The sequence below is a fragment of the Haemorhous mexicanus genome, chromosome Z, assembly GCF_027477595.1.
Source record: "Haemorhous mexicanus isolate bHaeMex1 chromosome Z, bHaeMex1.pri, whole genome shotgun sequence".
Taxonomy (NCBI): domain Eukaryota; kingdom Metazoa; phylum Chordata; class Aves; order Passeriformes; family Fringillidae; genus Haemorhous; species Haemorhous mexicanus.
Genome location: NC_082381.1, coordinates 4,616,687 through 4,642,796, shown reverse-complemented (window position 1 = coordinate 4,642,796; position 26,110 = coordinate 4,616,687). Strand labels below are relative to the sequence as shown.

The 26,110-nt window shown below is 49.7% G+C and overlaps 1 protein-coding gene across 1 annotated transcript; it reads left to right on the top strand.

The window, feature by feature from the left end:
* Positions 1–1,824: 1,824 nt before the first annotated feature.
* Positions 1,825–24,336, top strand: LOC132342061 (serine/threonine-protein kinase PAK 3-like). The gene is made up of 12 exons (XM_059874253.1): positions 1,825–1,839; positions 2,664–2,795; positions 6,174–6,305; positions 11,424–11,555; positions 14,375–14,509; positions 14,787–15,119; positions 19,143–19,255; positions 19,915–20,032; positions 20,708–20,807; positions 21,207–21,403; positions 22,749–22,886; positions 24,256–24,336. The coding sequence occupies exons 1-12, from the start codon at positions 1,825–1,827 to the stop codon at positions 24,334–24,336; spliced, it is 1,626 nt and encodes a 541-aa protein (XP_059730236.1).
* The last annotated feature ends 1,774 nt before the right edge of the window (positions 24,337–26,110 follow it).

Below are 26,110 nucleotides of genomic sequence, written 5' to 3'. Positions count from 1 at the left end.
GGCCAAAAAGGTGCCAAGGCTGCTGCAGGTCTGGAGAAGCTGCAGATGAGGCAGACTGTGGCCCGGTGGCCAAGAAGGCAAAGGGCATTGTGGCCTGTGTCAGCAGCAGGGGGGCAGCAGGAGCAGGGCAGTCAGCGTCGCTCTGTGCTGGGCAGCGCTGCGGCCACAGCTGGAATGCTGTGTGCAGCTGTGGGCCCCTGTGAAGCAGAAAGTGATAGAGGAGCTGGTGCATGTGCAGAGAAGGCCTCGGGAGCTGGCAAGGGTGTGGAGCACAAGGCCAGTGAAGAGGTGCTGAGGGAGCTTTAGCCTGGACAAGGGGAGGCTCATGGGGGACATTCAAGCAGACTTCTATAGATGCCTACATGACAGTGCTCACCACAAGGGCTGTTTCCCATCCAAACATCCACTCTCTGCATCCAAGTGTTTTAGACATATGCGTAGCTGACACTTCAATCTTGTTTTTTGTTGGTTTCCTCGGAGGACAAGCCATCGTCATTTTCTCATTTTCCAGACAGCAAAGATGCCTCTGCACTACTCTTTTGGCCCTTATAAAGCACAGAAAGGGATTCTGAACCCTTTCTGGTTTTCCATGTCTGCCGCAGCAGTCACAGAGACCTTGGTGGTTCTTTCTTACTTCTCCGTTTAAAAGCTTTCAACAATAGAAAGCTCAAATTTGCAGAGATGACCTACCTTGCTGATAGCAGACAGAGAAGAAATATCAAATTCTTAGCAGGATAATGCTCTGTTTATTTGGCCCATTTCAATTTGGTTGGTGTGACTTAGAATCCCATTGCTAACAAAGTGTATGAGTTCTCCTTTCAAGATGTGGTTGTAGATCCAAGGAGAAATGGGGTTATAAGTGAGAGGTAATGGCCTGTCCCTCATGCTTCTCTCTTACCACAGGTGACAGGACCAAGAACTGTCTCTCCTCTGGCTCTCTCTGCTCTTGCTGAAGAAGCCAGAGAGGAGGAAAATGAGGAAGAACAGGACAAGTGTCCACCTAGGTTCATATCACCGCCTACTCATACCAAAAGAGTAAGTGCCCATTCTGGGGGTTGCTGTCTTGAGTACAAGGCAAAGGTGCAAGTTTCTGAGCAGCCAGCACTTGCTGTTGCTGACTGAGGATGCTGAGTGCTGGAGTCCTGAAGGATGTAGGCATTTCCTGTAGGCAGTGACAGCAAGAAATTGGCCTTTGACCTGTCATGCTGGGGCACTGAAGAGCATGGGCCTGTAACTGAGCTTCTGGCAGCTTTGCTGAGGGAAGTTCCATCTCTGGGCTTCTGAAGTGTTATGGCCAAGGGCGCACGTGGTAGTGCTGGAGGTCAAAAGGCTCTTTTGGTTTGTTTTCCTTTTTTGGAAAGGTGTCTTTGGCTTGTGGAATTGTTCTTCAGATTTTTTGAGTCGTTCTTCACTGGTAGAGTCTTTGTTAGCCCAGCTGCCTTTTGGCTTTTGCTCAGGTTCAAGGAGATGTTTGTATAGTCCATGAAGCTGTGGGGAGCCATTCTTGTCTCAGGTGGCCAAAGAAAGGAACCGCGCAGTGTCGAAGCCTCCTTGTGAGGCAAACAGCAGAAGGGGCAACTTTCTATTAATCACTTTTGGGCTGAAGTCTGCAGCTTTGGCAATTGTATTGGTACCCGCAGTGGGGGTGAAGCTGCAAGTCCTTGACAGCTGTCTTGTGTTGCTCAGAAGAGGAAGGCCATCTTGAAATGGTGGATGCTGTATTTGAAGTCAAACAAGCAACGTTGTGGATGGGTAGCTGTGTGGGTCAAAATAAGGCAGGGGTGCTTCAGGTCAGGAGAAGCTGCAGATGAGGCAGACCGTGGCATGGTGGCCAAGAAGGCAAAGGGCATCGTGGCCTGTGTCAATAGCAGTGGGGCAGCAGGAGCAGGGCAGTGCGTGTCGCTCTTTCCTGGGCAGCGCTGTGGCCACAGCTGGAATGCTGTGTGCAGCTGTGGGCCCCTGGAAGCAGAAAGTGATAGAGGGGCTGCTGCGTGTGCAGAGAAGGCCTCGGGAGCTGGCAAGGAGGTGGAGCACAAGGCCAGTGAAGAGGTGCTGAGGGAGCTTTAGCCTGGACAAGGGGAGGCTCGTGAGGGACATTCAAGCAGACTTCTATAGATGCCTACATGACAGTGCTCACCACAAGGGCTGTTTCCCATCCAAACATCCACTCTCTGCATCCAAGTGTTTTAGACATATGCGTAGCTGACACTTCAATCTTGTTTTTTGTTGGTTTCCTCGGAGGACAAGCCATCGTCATTTTCTCATTTTCCAGACAGCAAAGATGCCTCTGCACTACTTTTTTGGCCCTTATAAAGCACAGAAAGGGATTCTGAACCCTTTCTGGTTTTCCATGTCTGCCACAGCAGTCACAAAGGCCTTGGTGGCTCTTTCCTACTTGTCCATTTAAATGCTCTCCAGAAAGAAAAGCTCAAATTTGCGGAGATGACCTTACTTGCTGATGGCAGACAGAGAGAAATATCAAATTCTTAGCAGGATAATGCTCTGTTTATTTGGCCCATTTCAATTTGGTTGGTGTGACTTAGAATCCCATTGCTAACAAAGTGTATGAGTTCTCCTTTCAAGATGTGGTTGTAGATCCAAGGAGAAATGGGGTTGTATATTACAGGTAATGGCCTGTACCTCATGCTTCTTTCTTGCCACAGGTGACAGGACCAAGAACCGTTGCTCCCCTTGTTGCCTCTGCTCTTGCTGAAGAAGCCAGAGAGCAGCAAAAAAAGGTAGACCTCCACAAGCATCCAGCTGTGGTCACAGTACAGGTTGCTCGTACCAAAAGAGTAAGTGCCCATTCATGGGGTGCTGTCTTGAGTGCAAGGCAGAGATGCAAGTTTCTGAGCATCCAGCACTTGCTGTTGCTGGCTGAGGATGCTGAGTGCTGGAGTCCTGCACGATGTAGCCATTTCCTGTGGGCAGTGACAACAAGAAATTGGCCTATGAGCTGTCGTGCTAGGGCACTGAAGAGCTTGGAGCTGCGGCTGAGCTTCTGGCTGCTTTGCTCAGGGAAGCTCCATCTCTGGGCTTCTGCAGTGTTATAGCCAAGGCCGCACGTGTTAGTGCTGGAGGTCAAAAGGCTCTGTTGGGTTTTGTTTCCTCGTTTTGGAAAGGTGTCTTTGGCTTGTGGAAGTGTTCTGCAGTTTTCTTGAGTGGTTCCTCACTTGTAGAGTCTTTGTTGACCCAGCTGCCTTCTGGCTTTTGCTCAGGTTCAAGGAGATGTTTGTGTTGTCCATGAAGCTGTGGGGAGCCAATCTTGTGTGTGGCCAAAGAAAGGAACCGAGGAGTTGCGAAGCCTCCTTGTTAGGCAAACAGCAGAAGGGGCAAGTTTCTGTTGATCACTTTTGGGCTGAAGTCTGCAGCTTTGGCATGTGCCTTGGAGGCCGGAGAGGGGGTGAAGCTGCAAGTCCTTGACAGCTGTCTTGTGTTGCTCAGAAGAGGAAGGCCATCTTGAAATGGTGGATGCTGTATTTGAAGTCAAACAAGCAACTTTTTAGATAAGGAGCTGTGTGGGTCAGATAGAGGCAGGGTTGCTGCAGGTCAGGAGAAGCTGCAGATGAAGCAGACTGTGGCCCAGTGGCCAAGAAGGCCAAGGGCATCATGGCCTGTGTCAGCAGCGGTGGGGCGAGCAGGAGCAGGGCAGTGAGCGTCGCCCTGTGCTTGGCAGCACTGCGGCCACAGCTGGAGTGCTGTGTGCAGCTGTGGGCCCCTGGGAAGCAGAAAGTGATAGAGGGGCTGGAGCGTGCACAGAGAAGGCCACGGGAGCTAGGCAAGGAGGTGGAGCACAAGGCCTGTGAGGAGGTGCTGAAGGAGCTTTAGCCAGGAAATGGGGAGGCTCATGAGGGACATTCAAACAGACTTCCATAGATGCCTACCTGGCCATGCTCACCACAAGGGCTTTTTCCCTTATAAACATCCACTCTCTGCATCCAAGTGTTTTAGACACATGTAGAGCTGACACTTCCATCTTATTGTTGGTTACTTTCCTAGGAGGAGAACCCTTGTTGAGTTTCTAGTTTTCCAGCAATCATGGATGCTTCTGCACTATTTTCTGGCCCTTAACAATGCAATGAAAGAGATTCTGAACCCTTTCTGGTTTTCCATGTCTACCGCTGCCGTCGCAAAGGCCTTGCTGTCTCTTTCCTACTTTTCAGAGCTTTCAAGAACTATAAGCTGTGTTTTGCATAGACAATGTTGCTTGCTTATAGCAGACAGGAAGGAATATTGAATTCCTAGCGATGTACTCATCTGTTGAATTTGCCAATTTCAATCTGGTTGGAGTGACTTAGAATGCCTATGCCAACAAAGCTGATGAGTTCTCCTTAGCAGGTGTTGCTGTAGATGCGAGAGGAAGACAAGTTATAAGCCCTAGGTAACGGCTTAACCCTATGATTCCCTCTTGCCACAGGTGACAAGACCAAGAGCTGTCTTTCCTCTGGCTCTCTCTCCAATTGCTGAAGAAGCCAAGGAGGAGGAAGATGAGCAAGAAAAACTGAAGCGTCCAGCTGTGGTCACATCACCGCCTGCTCGGACCAAAAGAGTAAGTGCCCATTCTGGGGGTGCTGTCTTGAGTGCAAGGCAGAGGTGCAAGTTTCTGAGCATCCAGCACTTGCTGTTGCTGGCTGAGGATGCTGAGTGCTGGAGTCCTGCACGACGTAGCCATTTTCTGTGGGCAGTGACAACAAGAAATTGGCCTATGAGCTGTCGTGCTAGGGCACTGAAGAGCTTGGAGCTGCGGCTGAGCTTCTGGCTGCTTTGCTCAGGGAAGCTCCATCTCTGGGCTTCTGCAGTGTTATAGCCAAGGCCGCACGTGTTAGTGCTGGAGGTCAAAAGGCTCTGTTGGGTTTTGTTTCCTCGTTTTGGAAAGGTGTCTTTGGCTTGTGGAAGTGTTCTGCAGTTTTCTTGAGTGGTTCCTCACTTGTAGAGTCTTTGTTGACCCAGCTGCCTTCTGGCTTTTGCTCAGGTTCAAGGAGATATTTGTGTTGTCCATGAAGCTGTGGGGAGCCAATCTTGTGTGTGGCCAAAGAAAGGAACCGAGGAGCTGCGAAGCCTCCTTGTTAGGTAAACAGCAGAAGGGGCAACTCTCTGTTGATCACTTTTGGGCTGAAGTCTGCAGCTTTGGCATGTGCCTTGGAGGCCGGAGAGGGGGTGAAGCTGCAAGTCCTTGACAGCTGTCTTGTGTTGCTCAGAAGAGGAAGGCCATCTTGAAATGGTGGATGCTGTATTTGTAGTCAAACAAGCAACATTGTGGATGGGGAGCTGTGTGGGTCAAAAGTAGGCAGGGGTGCTGCTGTTGCAGGTCACCTGAGGATGAGGCAGACTGTGGCCCAGTGGCCAAGAAGGCCAAGGGCATCGTGGCCTGTGTCAGCAGCAGTGGGGCAGCAGGAGCAGGGCAGTGAGCGTCGCCCTGTGCTGGGCACCTCTGCAGCCACAGCTGGAGTGCTGTGTGCAGCTGTGGGCTCCTGGGAAGCAGAAAGTGATTAGGGGCTGAAGTGTATGCAGAGAATTCCACGAGAGCTGGGCTGGGGTGTGGAGCACAAGGCCAGTGAGGAGGTGCTGGAGAAGCTTTACCCTGGACAAGGGGAGGCTCATGAAGGACCTTCAAGAAGACTTCCTTAGATGCCTACATGACAGTGCTTACCACAAGGGCTGTTCCCCTGCCAAAATTCCCTTCCCTGCATCCAAGTGTTTTAGACACAGGCAAAGCTGACACTTTGATCTTATTGTTGGTTGGTTTCCTAGGAGGAGAAGCCCTCTTCATTTTCTCTTTTTCCAGCCAGCAAAGATGCCTCTGTACTACTTTTCTGGCTCTTATCATGCAATGAAAGGGATTCTGAACCCTTTCTGGTTTTCATTGTGTCAGCAGGAGTTGCAAAGGTCTTGCTGGCTCGTTTCTTCTTTTCTATTTTAGAGCTTTCAAGAAGTAAAATCTGCATTTGCAGAGACAATGTTGCTCATTAAAAGAGCCAGGAAAGAATATCAAATACATAGCCATATTCTATTCTGTTGAATTGGCCCATTTCAATCTGGTTGGAGTGACTTAGAATGACATTGCCGACAAAGCTGATGATTTCCTTTTAGCAGATGTGGTTATAGATCTAAGGAGAAATGGGGTTATAATTGATGGGTAATAGCCTGTCCGTCATGCTTCTCTCTTGCCACAGGTTACAAGACCAAGAACCATCTCTCCCCTGCCACCCTCTGCTCCTGGAGAAGAAGCCAAAGATGAGGTAGTTGAGCAAGTCAAATGGAAGCGTCCAGCTGTGGTCACACCACAGGCTGTTCATTCCAAGAGAGTAAGTGCCCATTCATGGGGGGCTGTCTTGAGTACAAGGCAAAGTTGCAAGTTTCTGAGCAGCCAGCACTTGCTGTTGCTGACTGAGGATGCTGACTGCTGGAGTCCTGCAGGATGTAGGCATTTCCTGAAGGCAGTGACAGCAAGAAATTGGCCTATGAGCTGTAATACTGGGGCACTGAAGAGCCCGGGGTTGCAGCTGAGCTTCTGGCTGTTTGGCTCAGATAAGCTCCATCTCTGGGCTTCTGCGGTGTTATGGCCAAGGGCGAATGTGGTAGTGCTGGAGGTCAAAAGGCTCTTTTGGTTTGTTTTCCCTTTTTGGAAAGGTGTCTTTGGCTTGTGGAAGTGTTCTGCAGTTTTCTTGAGTCGTTCCTCACGTATAGAGTCTCTGTTGGCACAGCTGCCTTTTGGCTTTTGCTCAGGTTCAAGGAAATGTTTCTGCTGTCCTTGAAGCTGTGGCCGGCCTTTCTTGTTGCGTGTAGCCAAAGAAAGGAACCGCACAGTGTCGAAGCCTCCTTGTGAGGCAAACAGCAGAAGGGGCAACTTTCTGTTGATCACTTTTGGGCTGAAGTCTGCAGCTTTGGCAATTGCATTGGTACCTGCAGTGGGGGTGAAGCTGCAAGTCCTTGACAGCTGTCTTGTGTTGCTCAGAAGAGGAAGGCCATCTTGAAATGGTGGATGCTGTATTTGAAGTCAAACAAGCAACGTTATGGATGGGGAGCTGTGTGGGTCAAAAGGAGGCAGGGGTGCTTCAGGTCAGGAGAAGCTGCAGATGAGGCAGACCGTGGCCTGGTGGCCAAGAAGGCCAAGGGCATTGTGGCCTGTGTCAATAGCAGTGGGGCAGCAGGAGCAGGGCAGTGAGCGTCGCTCTGTGCTTGGCACCACTGCGGCCACAGCTGGAGTGCTGTGTGCAGCTGGGGGCCCCTGGGAAGCAGGAAGTGTTTGAGGGGCTGGTGCGTGTGCTGAGTAGGCCACGGGAGCTGGGCCTGGGTGTGGAGCACAAGGCCAGTGAGGAGGTGCTGAGGGACTGAGGGAGCTTTAGATTGGACAAGGGGAGGCACATAAAGGACCTTCAAGCAGAATTCCTTAGATGCCTACATGACAGTGCTCACCACAAGGGCTCTTTCTCTTCACATCATCCACTCTCTGCATCCAAGTGTTTTAGACACAGGCAGCGATGACTCTTCCATCTATTTGTTTGTTGGTTTCCTAAGAGGAGATGCATTGTTCATTTTCTAGTTTTCCAGCAATCATGGATGCTTCTGCACTATTTTCCGGCTCTTATCATGCAATGAAAGGGATTCTGAACACTTTCTGGTTTTCCATGTCTGCTGCAGCAGTCTCAAAAGCCTTGCTGTCTCTTTCCTACTTTTCCATTTGATATCTTTCTAGACCTAAAAGCTGTGTTTTGCATAGACAACGTTGCTTGCTTCTAGCAGATTTCTTAGCAATGTAAAGATCTGTTGACCTGGCCCATTTCAATCTGGTTGAAGTGACTAAGAATGCCATTGCCAACAAAGTTCATGAGTTCTCCTTAGGTGCTGTTGCTGTAGATGCGATAGGAAATGAAATTATACGCCCTAGGTAACAGCTTATCCATGATCCACCTCTTGCCACAGGTGCCAAGGCCAAGAGTCCTCTATCCTCTGGCTCTCCCTCCAATTGCTGAAGAAGCCAAGGAGGAGGAAGATGAGCAAGAAAAACGAAAACGTCCAGCTGTGGTCAAATGGCCGCCTGCTCATACCAAAAGAGTAAGTGCCCATTCTGGGCTGCTGAGGTGCAAGTTTCTGAGCAGCCAGCACTTGCGGTTGCTGGCTGAGCATGCTGAGTGCTGGAGTCCTGCAGGATGTAGGCATTTCCTGTAGGCAGTGACAGCAAGAAATTGGCCTTTGACCTGTCATGCTGGGGCACTGATGAGCTGGGGTCTGCGGCTGAGCATCTGGCTGCTTGGCTTAAGGACGCTGCTTCTCTGGGCTTCTGCAGTGTGACGGACAAGGGCGCATGTGGTAATGCTGGAGGTCAAAAGGCTCTGTTGGTTTGTTTTCCCCTTTTGGAAAGGTGTCTTTGGCTTGTGGAATTGTTCTGCAGTTTTCTTGAGTCCTTCCTCACGTATAGTCTCTTTTGTCCCAGCTGACTTTTGGCTTCAATAAGCTGCAAGGAGATGTTTGTATAGTCCATGAAGCTGTGGCAGGCCTTTCTTGTTGCATGTGGCCAAAGAAAAAAACCGCGCAGTGTCGAAGCCTCCTTGTGAGGCAAACAGCAGAAGGGGCAACTTTCTGTTGATCCGTTTTGCCCAGAAGTCTGCGGCTTTGGCAATTGCATTAGTACCCGCAGTGGGGGTGAAGCTGCAAGTCCTTGACAGCTGTCTTGTGTTGCTCAAAAGAGGAAGGCCATCTTGAAATGGTGGCTGGTGTACTTGAAGTCAAACAAGCAACTTTGTGGATGGGGAGCTGTGTCGGTCCGAAGGAGGCAGGGTTGCTGCAGGTCTGGAGAAGCTGCAGATGAAGCAGACTGTGGCCCGGTGGCCAAGAAGGCCAAGGGCATCATGGCCTGTGTCAGCAGCAGTGGGGGCAGCATTAGCAGGGCAGCGAGCATCGCCCTGTGCTGGGCAGCACTGCGGCCACAGGTGGAGTGCTGTGTGCATCTGTGGGCCCCTGGGAAGCAGAAAGTGATTAGGGGCTGCTGCGTGTGCAGAGAAGGCCACAGGATCTGGCTAAGTTAGTGGAGCACAAGGCCAGCGAGGAGGTGGTCAGTGAACTTTAGCCTGGACAAAGGCAGGCTCATGAGGGACTATATAACAGGCTCCCTTAGATGCCTTCATGAGACTGCTCACCACAAGGGCTGTTTCCCTTTCCAAACGTCTGCTCTCTGCATCCAAGTGTTTTAGAGACATGCAGAGATTACACTTTCATCTTGGATCTTGTTGGTTTCCTAGGAGGAGAAGCCCTGTTCATTTTCGAGTTTTCCAGCAAGCATGGAAGCTTCTGCACTATTTTCCGTCTTATATCATGCAATGAAAGGGATTCTGAACCCTTTCTGGTTTTCCATGTCTGCCACAGCAGTTGCAAAAGCCTTGCTGGATCTTTCCTACTTTTCCATTACAGAGCTTTCACGAAATAAAAAGCTGCATTTTGCACAAACAACGTTGCTCACTGAAAGCAGACAGGGAGGAGTAATGAATTCTTAGCAATATATAATGATCTGTTGAATTGGCCCGTTTCAGTCTGGGAGTAACTTAGGATGCCATTACCAACAAAGTTGATGAGTTCTTCTTAGCAGATGTGGCTGTAGATGTGAGGGGGAATCAAGTTATAAGCCCTAGGTAATGGCTTATCCCTATGATTCCCTCTTGCCACAGGTGACAAGACCAAGAGCTGTCTTTCCTCTGGCTCTCCCTCCAATTGCTGAAGAAGCCAAGGAGGAGGAAGATGAGCAAGAAAAACTGAAGCGTGCAGCTGTGGTCACATCACCGCCTGCTCGTTCCAAGAGAGTAAGTGCCTATTGTGTGTGGTGCTGTCTTTAGTACAAGGCAGAGGTGCAAGTTTCTGAGCATCCAGCACTTGCTGTTGCTGGCTGAGGATGCTGAATGCTGGAGTCCTGTATGATATAATCATTTCCTGTAGGCAGTGACAGCAAGAAATTGGCCTTTGACCTGTCATGCTGGGTGGGGCACTGAAGATCTTGGGGCGGCAGCTGAGCTTCTGGCTGCTTTGCTCAGGAAAGCTGCTTCTCTGGGCTTCTGCGATGTTATGGCCAAGGGCCAAGTTGTAGTGCTGGAGCTCAAAGGGCTCTTTTGGTTTGTTTTCCCTTTTTGGAAAGGTGTCTTTGGCTTGTGGAAATGTTTTTAAGTTTTCTTGAGTCGTTCCTCACTTGTAGAGTGTCTGTTGGCCCAGCTGTCTTTTGGCTTTTGCTAAGCTGCATGGAGATGATTGTGCTGTCCATGATGCTGTGGGGAGCCATTCTTGTCTCAGGTGGCCAAAGAAAGGAACCGCGCAGTGTCGAAGCCTCCTTGTGAGGCAAACAGCAGAAGGGGCAAGTATCTGTTGATCCGTTTTGCCCAGAAGTCTGCAGCTTTGGCAATTGCACTGGAGCCAGCAGTGGGGGTGAAGCTGCAAGTCCTTGACTGCTGTCTTGTGTTGCTCAGAAGAGGAAGGCCATCTTGAAATGGTGGATGCTGTATTTGAAGTCAAACAAGCAACATTGTTGATGGGGAGCTGTGTGGGTCAAAAGGAGGCAGGGGTGCTGCTGTTGCAGGTCACCTTAGGATGAGGCAGACTGTGGCCCGGTGGCCAAGAAGGCCAAGGTCATCATGGCCTGTGTCAGCAGCAGTGGGGGCAGCAGGAGCAGGGCAGTGAGCGTCGCCCTGTGCTTGGCAGCGCTGTGGCCACAGGTGGAATGCTGTGTGCAGCTGTGGGCTCCTGGGAAGCAGAAAGTGATTAGGGGCTGAAGTGTATGCAGAGAATTCCACGGGAGCTGGGCTGGGGTGTGGAGCACAAGGCCAGTGAGGAGGTGCTGGAGAAGCTTTACCCTGGACAAGGGGAGGCTCATGAAGGACCTTCAAGAAGACTTCCTTAGATGCCTACATGACAGTGCTCACCACAAGGGCTGTTCCCCTGCCAAAATTCCCTTCCCGCATCCAAGTGTTTTAGACACAGGCAAAGCTGACACTTTGATCTTATTGTTGGTTGGTTTCCTAGGAGGAGAAGCCCTCTTCATTTTCTCTTTTTCCAGCCAGCAAAGATGCCTCTGTACTACTTTTCTGGCTCTTATCATGCAATGAAAGGGATTCTGAACCCTTTCTGGTTTCCATTGTGTCAGCAGGAGTTGCAAAGGTCTTGCTGGCTCGTTTCTTCTTTTCTATTTTAGAGCTTTCAAGAAGTAAAATCTGCATTTGCAGAGACAATGTTGCTCATTAAAAGAGCCAGGAAAGAATATCAAATACATAGCCATATTCTATTCTGTTGAATTGGCCCATTTCAATCTGGTTGGAGTGACTTAGAATGACATTGCCGACAAAGCTGATGATTTCCTTTTAGCAGATGTGGTTATAGATCTAAGGAGAAGTGGGGTTATAATTGATGGGTAATAGCCTGTCCGTCATGCTTCTCTCTTGCCACAGGTTACAAGACCAAGAACCATCTCTCCCCTGCCTCCCTCTGCTCCTGGAGAAGAAGCCAAAGATGAGGAAGTTGAGCAAGTCAAATGGAAGCGTCCAGCTGTGGTCACACCACAGGCTGTTCATTCCAAGAGAGTAAGTGCCTATTCATGGGGGGCTGTCTTGAGTACAAGGCAAAGTTGCAAGTTTCTGAGCAGCCAGCACTTGCTGTTGCTGACTGAGGATGCTGACTGCTGGAGTCCTGCAGGATGTAGGCATTTCCTGAAGGCAGTGACAGCAAGAAATTGGCCTATGAGCTGTAATGCTGGGGCACTGAAGAGCCCGGGGTTGCAGCTGAGCTTCTGGCTGTTTGGCTCAGAGAAGCTCCATCTCTGGGCTTCTGCGGTGTTATGGCCAAGGGCGAATGTGGTAGTGCTGGAGGTCAAAAGGCTCTTTTGGTTTGTTTTCCCTTTTTGGAAAGGTGTCTTTGGTTTGTGGAAGTGTTCTGCAGTTTTCTTGAGTCGTTCCTCACGTATAGAGTCTCTGTTAGCCCAGCTGCCTTTTGGCTTTTGCTAAGCTGCAAGGAGATGATTGTACAGTCCATGAAGCTGTGGGGAGCCGATCTTGTCATGTGTGTGGCCAAAGAAAGGAACCGCGCAGTGTCGAAGCCTCCTTGTGAGGCAAACAGCAGAAGGGGCAACTTTCTGTTGATCCATTTTTCCCGGAAGTCTGCAGCTTTGGCAAGTGCCTTGGAGCCCGCAGTGGGGGTGAAGCTGCAAGTCCTTGACAGCTGTCTTGTGTTGCTCAGAAGAGGAAGGCCATCTTGAAATGGTGGCTGGTGTACTTGAAGTCAAACAAGCAACGTTGTGGATGGGGAGCTGTGTGGGTCAGAAGGAGGCAGGGTTGCTGCAGGTCTGGAGAAGCTGCAGATGAAGCAGACTGTGGCCCAGTGGCCAAGAAGGCCAAGGGCATCGTGGCCTGTGTCAGCAGCAGTGGGGCAGCAGGAGCAAGGCAGTGAGCGTCGCCCTGTGCTGGGCAGCGCTGCGGCCACAGGTGGAGTGCTGTGTGCAGCTGTGGGCCCCTGGGAAGCAGAAAGTGTTTGAGGGGCAGGAGAGTTTGCAGAGAAGGCCACAGGATCTGGCTAAGTTAGTGGAGCACAAGGCCAGTGAGGAGCTGAGGGAGCTTTAGCCTTAACCACTGAAACCTTGTGAGGGACCTTCAGTATCTCCTCTGTGCATGCAATATTTTACCTACTTTTGGAATTGGCTTTCTTCTCCTTTTTTTATTGTGATTTTTTTTCTTTGCCTAGAGGAAGTGTCTTGTTCATTTTCTTTTTCTCCCAACTAAACTGCTTTTCCTCTTTATTTCCTGCCATTTTACAGTACTCGGACTGCTACAATTTTTATTCCAAAGTGTCACTTCTCGTGAATGCAGTATATTTTTGCATGAGAACACACCGTTTGGTACAGGGATGTTGGTGCAGAAGAAGCTTTTGTGGCTCCAGGCCTGCCAGCATCACTTTGAACTTAAGAGTGCCTGTGACTTTCTGTAGACAAGGAAATCAATGTGTGTTTTCTTTGGGAATTTAGCAGGAGATCAATGCCCTTGCATTCCAGCTGCTCCTCAGAGATCAGAGGAGCTGGTAGGGGCTGGCCTTTATTTCTTTTTATTGCTTCCAGCCACTTTAGCACCATCAGTATTGTCGAGTCCAAGAGAAGAACTTGCTCAAGCACAGATGCACAAAGAGTGCATTTCCCAGTGCAATGCTCTGGGTCTGATCACTTTCCATAAGGACCTGCACACTCCAGATTCCCCAAGAGTGTGCTTTATTGAGCAACTGGAGAGCAATCTCAGGATTGCTGCTGAGCGGAGCACTGGCTACCAAGTTTTGATGTGTGTAGCAACAGAGAGGTCAGAAAATAGAGATTATAGTATAGAGATCTGTCTGTCTGTCTATCTATCTATCTATCTATCTATCTATCTATCTATCTATCTATGTAACATTTACATAATTGAATCTTCCCGGCTCTGGTCCAAGGCAGTTGGAGGTGCAAAGGTCACCTAAAGCATCCCTTTCAGGAGAGAATTAGAGACACATTCCCTCCACCGATTCTGAGCAGGCAGAGATGTTTCCCCCTCCAGATAGGATGTTTTTTTCCCCCCTCAAAGTTGTTTTCCTCCTCTGGCCTCTTCTGCCCTGAAGTCTCCAGTTAACTTTTTAGATTGCTGCCTGTCCTAGAGAGGTGGAACAATTCCACGTTTAGCTGGTGTTCGGTGACTCTGGTCATACATGCCATGCATTACATGACACATGGTTTCCTTCACTGGCCTCCCCAGGGCTGTGTTAAGTGCATTCGTTAATGGGGCCTTAACAGAGTCTCTTTTACTGCTGGTCAGAATTCTCAGTTGACAGCAGAGGGAGAAGAAACACCTTGGTTCTCTTCCATATACTGAGGTGGCCATCGAGGCTCTCTGACCTCCATCAGAGATCTGTGCATGCATCCTCATCTTGTGAATGACCAGGTTTTCTAACAAGAGTGTAGATGTCAGAAAGGCAGGAATGCTGGTGCAGGCCTGAAAAGAGCATGAACTCCAGAAGTGTGTCTCACAAGGGGTGAGCTCACACAGGAAACCACCTGCAGAGCCAGGATGGAGCTGTGCGACAGGGCGGGCTGACAGTCACTACTGAAAGACAAACAGGACATGGCTGAAGAAGAGGGAGGCCCTCACCAGACCCTTGAGTAATGCCACACCTTCCCTGTCAGCTGCCTGAGAGGCTGTTGGAGCTTCTGTCCCAGGTGGCCTCTAAATGTAGGGCCAGGGTCACTTTGGAATCTGTGCTTCCCCACGGGCAGAGAATGACCCAGTAGAGCAGCACAGTGCTTTGGGAACGTGAGAGCCCATCAGTCCTTGAGTCTTGGCTCACAAAGGTTGTATGGAAAGTTGAAACCCATCTTCTCTTGCTTTCTGTGCAGGCCCTTCTAGAGAAAGAGCAGGAGCAAACTGCTTCATCAGAGATGCCACGCCCGTCTCATGGAGAGCTGTTCCCAGCCCGAGAGCAGGAAGAGCAGCACAGGCAGCAGGTGGAAGAGCCAGAGGAGAATGGCCAGGTAAGCCTGACTGGCCAAGTGACAGCAGGAAGGGCAGGAAGAGGGGCATAAAACGGAGCTCTTGGGACTGAGGAGGCCAGGAGTCCCACAGGCACTGGAAGCACAGAGCCTTGGAATCTGCAGAGAACAGCACTGGGACAGGAGGGTTACATTGGAAACAGATGTGGGTAGGGAAGCAGAAAGAAGTGGCTGAATAAATGTGATTTTGAGGCTGCAAGAGGAGAAAGCTGAGCTTGATGGCAGCTCCCAGTCACTTGCTCTGCACTTGTGTGTACAGAACATCAAGGCAGAGCCACAAGCAGAGCTGCCCGAAGCTCAGAGTGACATCATGGCATTGAAGAGAAAGAACAAGGATGACATGAGAAGAGTTCAAGAGGAGAATCTCAATCAGCAGAGGGGCGATCAACAGAACCAGGTGAGTGAAAGAGTGGCAGCCACTCCACTCATGAAACATCCTCTCCCTTCTTGTTTACTGACTAACAAGGACCATGTGCAGGCAGAGCTGCAGGATTCGGAGGCTAGCAACAAGGTAAGGGAGAAGAGGCTGGAGGAAGAAATTAAAATCATCAGAGATAAAGCTAATCGCCTCTCTCAGTCTCTACAAAAGCAAGTGAGTGAAAGAGGGATAGCCACTGCAGTCACCAAACCGGTGGTTTCTGCCCTTCTTGCCTTTCTAGTACAGAGCAGCAGGGAGTGGGGTGATGCCTCTGAGTGCCATCCTGCTGTCGTGTGTATTACAGTCACTCTGAAGGACATTTCCTGGTGTGTTGAATCCCCACTGCTGCCCTGGATGGTTGGACTTGTCCTTTGGCCTTTTGGCCAGCAGTCATCTAAATTGATTCCTGCTTGCCTGTTCTGCTCTCCTTGTTTCTTGAGGTGTTTTTACAGGGGAACATGGTGACCCAGATGGAGGATTGAAGCAAGCTGTCTGTATCCCCTGTCAATCTGTTCTTTCCCTTTCCTCACAGTCGGTGACTCCTGGCTGACAGGGACAAGCTGTAGTCTCTGACTGCTTTGTTCTGTTTGATTTGAGGTGCAAGTGTTGACACCTCACCGGGCAGCCTGCAAAGACTTCCAGCGAATGTCTGGCAATGAAGGGCCCCAAGTTTGGCATGAGGCACAGGAACAGTGCCCACCAGAATTGCTACAGGACCAGCACATCATGGGCTCTGAACCTGCTGCCGCATCAGCATTACCTCGAGGAAGCCCTTCTGTCAAACCTGGGAACTCGAGCTCGGGCAGTTCCTTCGTCTCTCCAAAACAGCAGACTGAGAAGGGGTACCTGGAGATGCTGGGTACGTCTGGTGTGTTTCTTGTCTGAGGGACAGTGTGTTGTGTGCAGGTGTCAGCACAGCTGTACCGAATGCTCCTCCTGAGTTTGGTGTCACAGGGCCATTTAGGACTCCCCAGAGGAAGTGCTGTGCTCCGAGGCAGCGAGAGAGCGCTCTGGGTGTTCCTGCTGCCTCTGAGGGCACCTGGGACTGGCTTGGGTTTGTCTGAGCTTCCCTCTCTGCTAAAGGCTGAAGCAGGGATTGTTCTTGGATCAGCAGAAGGCTGTGACCTAGCAAATAATCCAGGCAATTCCTGTCTGTTAGTGGCCAAACTGAATGGAATTTTCAGCTTCCTAAATCCTCCTTAGACTCCTGACTTCCAACCAGTCATCAGAGCAAAAAAACCTCACAGAAATTGACTGGTTTTGGATTTTTGTCTTTTTGGCTGGGTTTTTTTTTTTGGTGGGGTGTTTTTGTGTTGTTTTTTGTGGGAGCCTTTTGTTTTTTGTTTTTGTGAGGTTTTTTTGTGGTGTTTTGGGGTTTTTTGTTGTTGACTTGTGGGTTTTTTTGCTGGAGTTGGTTTTTCTCCATCCTGAAGGAGCCCTTCTTCCCCACATCTTGTTGATGCCATTTTTGTGACTTACTGTTACCACTACTACATCTGCAGTTTATTTTCATGAGAATGCTGTATTTTTGTCAATAAGAACTACTTTTGAAAGAACATCAGGTTACAGGACAAATAGAGAGCAGGAGGTGTTTTCCATGTGCCCCCAAAGAAAAAAACAGATACTTTTATAACAACCTGTATTTATTCTTCTAGTTTTATGCTTATCAAGATGTGTCCAAGAGACACATCTAAGTGATGTGATCAGATTAACTGGAGGCATTTCTCAGGAGAGAGCCTCCAGCCCACCAACGGTATAGTCCTCAGATCCATGGCACTTTGTCATACCTGATACCCACTCTTTCCCATGACTGTTGCAATCCTACCCATTGGCCAAAGTCCTGCTCAGATCAGTCTCTAGGAAAACACATCAAGTCCTTTGTGATTCTGCAGCACAACCCAATGAGTCTGCTTCTTGCCCGTAAGAGCTGCCAGTGCTGTGCTCTCAGATAAGACCTGGTGGGGCTGAGACCAGAGCCCCGTGGATTCTGTGTCTACCATCACCTGTTGGGACAAAAAGGGCATTGATCTGCACCTCAGTGTGGCTGATCTCAAAGCCCATCCTGTTGTGTCCTGAATGGGGGCAACAACTTGTATGGGGCTCAGGCTGGCTGTGGCTTCTTCTCACTGCTTGTCAGTGCTCATGCTTGGGCTTTGCCAGACTTGTTGTGCTGGCTGCCCTCTCCCGGAGGGCTGGTGGGACTGCAGAGGCTGGAGCCTTCCTTAGCTGGGAGAGGGGCACCTTTGAGCTCAGCCTGCTCATAAACAGGTGAGGGTCCTGATGCTGAAAGCCTTGTTGGGATTGGTAATAGCATGAGCTGCTCTGGTTTACAAATGGAAAGGAATTCTTTTGGCAAACTGCTGAAAGGTGGAGAAGATGTCCTTCTCTCCTGGAAATGCATCTCCCTGTGCTTTGTTTCCTGTCAAGAGAACTCTTCAAAGGATTGTACAAAATCAGTCTCTGTGCCAGCCGTCTGCACTGCAGGGCTGCCTGTCCTATTGACGTTGGATGTTGTTACCCAGCTGACCACAAAGGGCTCAGAGCACCAGACAGTGGGGCTGCCCTTTGTATCTCCTGGAAGCTGGGATCTCTGCTTTAAAGTCAGCATCTTGCATTTTGTTTCCCTCAGGGAGAATGGTGAATACGGAAAATCCTGCAATGAACTACACTGAAAAGGAACATATTGGCAGTGGGTGAGTCCAACCGCAGTTACTCCTGCACAACCATGGGCCAGGTGTTTTTCTGGTGGAATGTCTATCCAGCGTGAAGTCAGGCCAGCTGCAAACATGTTCACACACTGGGGACAGATTCTCCCATCTCTCGGTGCTGCTCCGAATTTGTGTGTGTGCTCAGAAGGCATTGTCAGACACACCTCCATGCTGCCGAGGTCTTGCCTGCATCAAGGAACAGGACCTGGAAGATATCCTTGTCTCTCAAGTGTGGGACAGCTCTGTGTTAATTTCTTTAGCATTTTTGTATGTCTCAAAATCATACTGCCCCACTAATGAAAAAAGAAGAAACTTGCTTGCCAGAAAGAGCAACCTACCCCCTATCAAAGCTGTGAGATAACAGTTCCCAGGAACATTTCTTTCCCCTGGTTTGTGGAAGGAAACACTCTATGGTCAGGATAGGAACCCACCATTTAGAAAGTGAAACGCAAGAGGAAAGAATAAACTCCCTTTAGAAGTTGAACCCCAGCGCTTCATGAACAGGCCCAGTGCCCATGCACTTGAGAAGAGCATACATCATCTGCCTTCTGGCAGAGCCCTCCTGCATCCTGCAGCTTTTAGGTATTTACAGCAGAGATCTCCTAAATGGGCTAACTTTCACTCTAGGAGCTAAACAGCTTCTCCTTTCTCTGCTTCTGTTTCATTGCTAGGAGTTTTGGTCATGTGGTTAGAGCACTCAACAATGCCACAGGAGGAGAGGTAAATGTCAACAGCCCCTGCAGACTCTGATGCTCTTGAGGGCCTTCCCCTCTGGGGGGTGGGAGCTGTGGCTGGAGCTTTGGGTAGAGCTGTGCTGAAAAGGCACAAGAAGCACAGACTGGTGCCAGCCCATGAAATACGTTTGGGACTTTGTCCTCCTCAGCTGCCAAAGAAAGGCACGGAGGGCAGCGGTTCCTTTCAGAGAAGGAGGCGCTCACTCGCTCTTCGTTGCCAAAATAAAGGTGGTGCCTTAGAGCACCTCCCTGCTCTTTGGGGCTACAGCTTCAGAGTCCTGAATTCTCATTTCTGGCTGCCAGCAAATACATCTGAAAGTTACTGGTAGTTCCTTAGCCACCTGCAGTGTGCACTTGGGAACTGCACGTAGGGAGAGATCTGCAAGGTGTCCCTAAAAGCCCTAAGCCCTGCCCACAGCCCAAGATGTATCCACCGAGTATTAAGGCATAGATTACTTCTTCTGAATCCCATACAAAGCAGCAGAGAGTATGGTCAGAGGTTTGGGGGTGATAGCTGAGACACCACTGTTTCCAAGTGGACAAGGCAAGATGTCAGTGGCCCCATGTGTTCTGGAACTGCCCCCAAGGAAGCAGAGAAATGGGCTGTTGGAATGTCAGCTCCTAATTACTGCAGTGCCTAATCACAAGGCAGTTTGGCACAGCTCAGCTGTGTCATTGCAAAATCACTTGCTCCATGTGTGTTGTGGTCTCGTGCCACCAGCTTCTCAGGTTACTGATTTTCAATGTCATTTTAGGTGGCCATAAAGAAAATAAATCTTCAAGGACTGCAGAGGAAGCAACTAACAGTTAATGAAATCATGATCATGAAGAGGAATAGGAGTCCCAGTGTTGTGAATTATTTAGACAGGTGAGAGGTCATGGTCTTATCCCATGGATGTGCATTTACATACAGCAAACATGAGAGGTTAAAAACCCACTTTGGTCAGTGGCAGGAAGTAGAGCTGTTCATTATTACTTATTAATATTTCTCTATTCATCTCCAATGGATTAGAAGAGAGTGCATCTTGTTTGCATGAGTTTTCCCTGGAACGCTTGAAAATTATTCCAAAATTATTCAGAACCTGGATCAGCTGTATCTTCTTAAGTCAGTATCCTCAAAATTCGCTGCCTTCCCATTTTTTGGGATTGATTTTTTAAAGTTTCTTAAATGCTAATGAACCATCCTAAAGTGGATTTCCCTTAGATCGTTGCCCCTCTTTGCCATTGTCATGCATGCCAGGAAGACTACGTGCTTATTTCCAGAAACACCAGGTGTGAAAGGCTTTTTATCTGGGCTGTTACTAAACTGCACTTTTCACTTGCTGCCCATCTAAGACATCTCCTTTTTCACAGCAGTGCCTTTCTCCTCCAGACTGCACAGATTGTAAACAATGCACAGCTGAGAGGGAATGTCTATTCCTTTGATTCTGTCCTAGTCCCAAAGGGACGTGGAAACAAGAAACCCGGAAGTAAAAAATCAATGTAGCCATGCATGTTCATCTCCACACCCTTGTTTCCTTCTTTCAGCTATCTTCTGGGTGAGGAACTCTGGCTGGTTTTAGAGTACATGGACGGAGGCGCCCTGAGTGATGTCATCAGTGAGACCTTCCTGTCTGAAGAGCAGATGGCAGCCATCAGTCGGGAGGTCAGCAATCCCATCTGTGCTTCCGAGGGCTTGGGCAGGATTGTCTGGGAAACAGGGGCTCAGAGCTGGAGTGATTTCATGTGCCAGACTTTGTTTCTGTGTGGCTGGTATGCTATGGGCAAGTAAAAGCATCTCAAGTGAAACGCCTGCCAGTGCCACTGCACTCACTGTACTCAGTTCTTGTACTCTTATTTCCTGCTGTTGTACTCTAGCTCTGCCTCTTGTATTTGCTGTTCTCCATCTTCCTAAACTTTTGCCTGTCTTCACTGCATTCCTTGCCTGTGACAGCAAAGGTGCTCGTGGCAGGATTTGAAACGAACAGCAAAGAAAAAAGAGAGACTCGTTTTGCTCAGTCCTCAGCTAAAAAGGAGTGCAGCTAAAATGCTGTTTGCTTCTGAGCACATGCACTGCAGCAGCAGTCATCCTGGCTGGTTTGCAGGGGACAGTCTACTAGAGCAGGTGCTGCTGCTCTTTTAAAAAGCTGACATGCCTTTCCTTAGAAAGGTCTTGCTCTTCAAGTGCTGGAGCAGCAAGCTCTTCCTCTCAATGACACTGTGTTCTGCCACTACTCCCCTTTCCCCTGGAGAGGGAATCTTTTAGATTCTTTGTTTCCTTTCCTGTGTGATGAAATGACATCACTAATTTTTGCCCTCCTCTCTCTGTTTTCTCTCTCAGTGCCTGCGAGGACTGGATTTTCTTCACTCGAACCACATCATCCACCGAGATGTGAAGAGCGACAACATCCTTCTCAGAACAGACGGCTCTGTCAAGCTAGGTCGGTATGTTCTTGGTCAGGTGCAGCGTTCCAGGGATGGGGGCTGTGAGGCTGCTTTGAGTGATGGCCAGCTCCCCAGAAATGGAGCTGGTGGTAGTACAGGGGCACTCGCGGTGAGCTGGTGACAGGGTTGACACATGTACAGAGGTATGACAAGGAACCAGCAGTCAAGAGTGGCGTTGCTCTGTGAGCGTCCCTTCCAGAGGGAGGGAACTACAAGTCTAAAGCTTCCAAAGAACAAAAGCCACTGCTGGAAGCAGTGAAAAAACGGGGCGCTTTTTAAAGTCACCAATGCCAGGACATTCAGCAGCACATTGCCAAACTTCTGCTGGGGAATTCTTTTGTTGGTTTCCTAATTGCACAGATTAAAATCAAACCAGTATTTTGCTTTCTCCTCAGCTGATTTTGGCCTCTCTACTCAGCTCACCCCTGAGCAGAATAGACGGTGCACGTTAGCCGGGACTCCTTGGTGGATGGCGCCTGAAGTGGTGACAGGTCAACCATATGGCCCCAAAGTGGACATATGGTCTTTTGGAATTGTGGGAATTGAAATGGTAGAACGAGAACCTCCTTACTGCAACCAAAGTCCTGCCTCGGTAAGGAGCAAATACTCTCTGATCCCGCTGTCTTTCTCACCTGCCCCATGTCCTGCGTGCCATTGGACAAAACCCCATTGCCATCTGCTGGAACTACTTCCACCAAGGTCCCCTCCTAAGAATGTCCCTGCAACACATCAGCATCTGCTGTAGTTTTGGTTGCATCAGGTGGGGGAACTCAAGCCTTGCCACATGCAAACAAACTCCATTCTCAGGCAACACTTGCCTTTGGGTTATAAGTGGTTCCACTTCTTTTGTCTGTGGAGATGGCCCCAGTAACAGGAAACAAGCATCTTAGAATTGCTATTATCTTTCCAGAAGTGAAAGAAGGAAACCCAAATCCAAGAAAGTTTCCAAAACTGTGGTTTTTAGAGAAGAACATAACCCACGGTGCAGTTTCTTCTCACTGGGAAACATGCCTGAAACCTGGGCATGAAGGTGTGAAGGCCACAGGGTCTCTTCTGCTTCTTGTGCAGTGCTGCTGAAACACTGAGAGACCATGTTTCTCTCCTAGCCCAAGCCAAGTTCTCCACGTCGCCAAGCTCTCCACATCCCCAGACAGAGCCTGGGGATGTGGAGAGCCTGCCAAAACCTGCCAGTGTTTCCTGGCACTTTCTGGGATGAGCCAATCATTAATATATTGACTTGAGGAGCCAAATAAGCAGAGGGTGACCATAGGGATGGCACCTCTTCTTCTTTTGACCATGACAATTTTTTCTTTTCCACATAATGGGAAGCAGAATTTTTCAGACTGCTGAGGGACAGAGCTGCAGGTGGCTCCTGTGTGCCCAAGCAGGCATTTTCATCCCAATACATTTGCGCAGGCATCTTAATGACTCTGTGTTGAATATGAGATTGTAAATGTTTGTTTCCTTACCTGGGGATAAACAGATGGATTTCCTTTCTTCCAATTAATATTGTTTTCAAGAACAACACAAAAAGCTTGATGAGTTCTATGGCACGAGTGCTTAAGGGACCAACAAGCACTGCAGAGATACCTTTCATCTACTAATCCTTGAAAATTAGTTATCATAGCAAAGTCCCTTTTCCAAAAAGCCTCTCAAGCTGGTGTGAATCCTCAGAGATGCAAATGTGCTTTTGCTGATGTAGTTCCCACTACCTAGGTCAGTCAATGAAATCAGCTGCCAAGGCAAGATCTGTGGGACGGTGGAAAAGCTGTGGTTGCATCGGGGTTTGGGGTTTTGGTTGGTAAAGGAAAGTCATCTCTGGGTCTCTGCCAGGGCAGAAACTGTCACTGAAGAAGAGAGGTTAAACAAAGACATGTGGCAGAGCACCTAGAGATGTGAAAGCAGCAGGGCGAGCCTCGTGTTTCCTTCTTCTGCAGGCTCAACGCCTTATAGCCACAGTAGGGACCCCAAAGCTGCGACATCCCAAGCTCCTCTCAGCTTTGCTGCGTGACTTCCTGAGCTGCTGCCTTCAGAAAGACGAGGAGGAGCGCTGGTCTGCCATGGAGCTCCTGCAGGTAAAGTGTGAAGGGGCTGCAGGTGAAACAGGGTCTGAGGGATGGGCTCCTCCTCGACTGAAGTCCAAGGCATCAGATGAGCCCCCTTCCTTCTCACCTCCACTCTTGGTGCTCTACAAATGAAAATGGTGAGGAATCCTAGACTGGGCTGGGCTGGCAGGGTCCTGTAAAGGTCCTCTGGTCCAAGTGTCTTGCAATGAGCAGGGACATCTTTAAAGAGATCAGGTTGCTCAGAGCCCTTTGCCACCTGACCTGGAATGGTTCCAGGGAGGGGGCACCTACAAGCTCTTGGGACATCTGTGCCAGGGTGGCACCATGCTCTGAGTAGACAAGTTCTTCCTTAGACCTGCTCTGATAAGATCTCCTTTGTGTTTAAAAATATTCGCCCACATCCTATTCTAACTGGACCTGTAAAAAAAGGTGTCCCCCACTTTCTTCAAAGACACTCTGAAGTCTTGGAAAGTAGCAAAAAAGTCTCCCTGGGCTTGTTCTTCATAAAACTGAATATCTCCACCTCTCTCTGCATTTCCTGAAAGGACAGGTCCTCTGTCCTCTGTTTCTGTTGCCCTCTTTTGTAATTTGGTTGGGTGTTCAGTTTTATCTAACGGCAAAAGAATTGAAGTAGAGCAATGAGGGTAAGGAGACATGAAATGATGGTGAAGGAACCCAAGGAAGCCAGTCCTGGCCTAGCAGTCAGAGATTTGGCTGTGGGCAGGAGGGGCTGTGGGGGGCTCACTCTGAGCCTCTGAGGGGCCCTGGTTTGCTCTCCCCAGCCCACCCTTAGAGGTTTCTGGCACGCAAACAGGGACAGCTGGGAGGGACTTGTCCCAGCCCCATCTGCTGCCTGGCATGCTCAAGCAGACGGGAACTGCCCCAGGGTCACTGCCAGGTTTTGGCAGAATGGGAACTGCAGGACCCAGTGCCACTGGGCTGGCCCTGCTGGGAAGGAAGGTGCCATCCAGCACAGGAGGGGCATGGCATGGAAAGGTAGACGCTGCTCTATCCCCCTGTGGAAATCAGCACGGTGCCTGTCTTTCAAAGGCAGGGGCCTACGTGAGTCATTGGAGTATCCTGAGAGGAAGAAACCCCAGGGACAGAAAGCACCATTTCTAGAGTACTGGCAGGGCAAAAATCCCAGAGAGATGAAGCCATCACAATAAAGAGATGGGTGGCATTCTGGGCCAGGTTTGCCTGTGATGGCAAGGTCCTGCACATGACAACTGGAGAGCTGATGGTCCCATTGTTCTACTTTCTGGGTCTTTTTATGACCCAGAGGAATCCTGATTGAGTCTGTGAAGCACTGAGCTTGGAAAGTCCTGGTTCACTGTTCTTTGTTGTTTTGGTTTTTTGGTTTTTTCCCTATGGACAGCATCCATTTGTGACTTCAGCCAAGCCAGCATCTATCCTGTCACAACTGATCAACTCAGTCAAGAAGAGGAAGAAGAATTAGGAGACGAGAAAGTTACACTCATGTCAAGATGTTATCTCCAAAGGCAATTTACAGTAGCATTGCAGAGTAGAATTCTAGAGTAGGACTGTTGAAGAGTTTTGTACATTAGGATTATAGATTAGGATTATAGAAGAGGATTATATATAAGGATTAATTCAATAAAGTAATTCAATAAAGTTTCTGAAACTTCAACTCATTTGGAAGATTTCCTCTCCTTCTGACCCCTTCAGAAAACTTCCTTCTGAATTACTAGTTGTTTTTTACTGGTGCTAAGTCACACAAATGGCTTCTTTAGTATGGTTTGTAAATGGAAAAGGCTCGTCTTCATTCATTCTCTCCAGACCATACTGCCTTTGGAATATGGCCCGCTGGCTGGTTTTTGCCTAACTTTGGTATTTCTAGTTGAGGCAGAAAGGGCAATGGCATTTGCAGGAAAAAACCAAAGGAGCGGGGCAGCCCAAACACCCTGTGCAGATGCAGGCATTGAGCTGTGACTCGAGAGCATTTGGGTTCCTGCCACTTGGAATTGGATCCCTAAATGCAATGTCTTTGGCAGAAGGAGAGCCTTACTCAAGTGAGAAAGCAGAAAGATCAGAGAGGGGGCTCGGGAAGGTCTCCTGTGGCGCAGAGCTGTCAGCAGCGCCTGTGAGGTGCGAGCGGGCCCGGCCTTGCGGAGCCCCAGCAGAGCCCCGGCAGAGGCCGGAGCAGCCTGAGCCTCGGCAGAGGCAGGCTGGAAGGAGGCCCAGGTAGCTGCAAAGGGCAGCAGCCGGGCCCTGGGTGCCTCTTCCCGGGAGCGGGCGAATCCTCGGCTCTCAGAGCCCGGCTGGCAGCTGGCTGCTCCCGAGGGGAAGCGCAGCCGTGCTGGGCACAGCCCGGACTGGAGGCATTGGTCTGGAGTGTGCCCAGGAGCAGAGCAAGGCGAAGGGCAGCCCAGGGCCGCTGGGCTGGCTGAGGGTTCCTCCTCTTCTGCCGCCTGCTCTGTAACTCCTGGGAAAGGTCAGCAGTGTGTGCAGCACTCTGGGCACCGGGGGAGTGAGCCGGGCTGCTCGGCAGGCTGGAGCACAGGGCAGCCTCCTTCAGGCCCGGCACTTCTGCCAGGGGAAGCGAGGCCGGCGGGAGGCAGTGACAGCTTGGCAGGTCACATCTGCAGGAGCCAGTGCCTCACGCAGCTCTGGGAGGAAGCGCCTGCAATCCTGCAGTTCTGCACCGAGCCAGAGCAAAGGGGTGAGATGCAGAGTGTTTTGCAGAAATATTCAGGGCCACCAGGCCAGCCTGCTTTGTGCTGTCTGGCGCACAGCAAGCGCTGTGCAATGCCGCTCTGAGCTGCTGGGAGAGAGGGAATCGGGCATGTGCCTGAGAGTTTTGCTTGAGGAGTGAACTGATTTGGAAGGGAGTGCGGAATAATTTCAGTAGGCAGTTGAAATAAATAAGGCAGGAGATCCTTCTCCTCTTTAATGCCTTTATTAAAAATCAGGTTGGGTGGGGAGAACCCACGGGTCTCACACATGCCACCACTGCTCCCAGTGGCACGGAGGAGGAAAAGTGCAGCTTTGTCCGCTGGTCTGCAGGCAGAGCTGGGGCTTCCATCCTCAGGGGAGTACCAGGACATTGCCCATTTTTTCAGTTTGACATTCGAGGTCCTCTTTCTAGCCGATGTCTTTTAGGTTAGGGTGAAAGGTAAAAAGGGTCTTAGCGGATACTGGTTTCTGTTCCTCACATCTAGACATCACTTCAATCTCTTAATTCCATGGTGGCTCGTTTTTTTTAGGGGTTT

Coding starts and splice junctions, on each gene's coding strand:
- LOC132342061 (XM_059874253.1), top strand. Junction 2,796..6,173: donor AGGTTGCTCGTACCAAAAGA/GTAAGTGCCCAT, acceptor CTCTTGCCACAG/GTTACAAGACCAAGAACCAT. Junction 6,306..11,423: donor AGGCTGTTCATTCCAAGAGA/GTAAGTGCCCAT, acceptor CTCTTGCCACAG/GTTACAAGACCAAGAACCAT.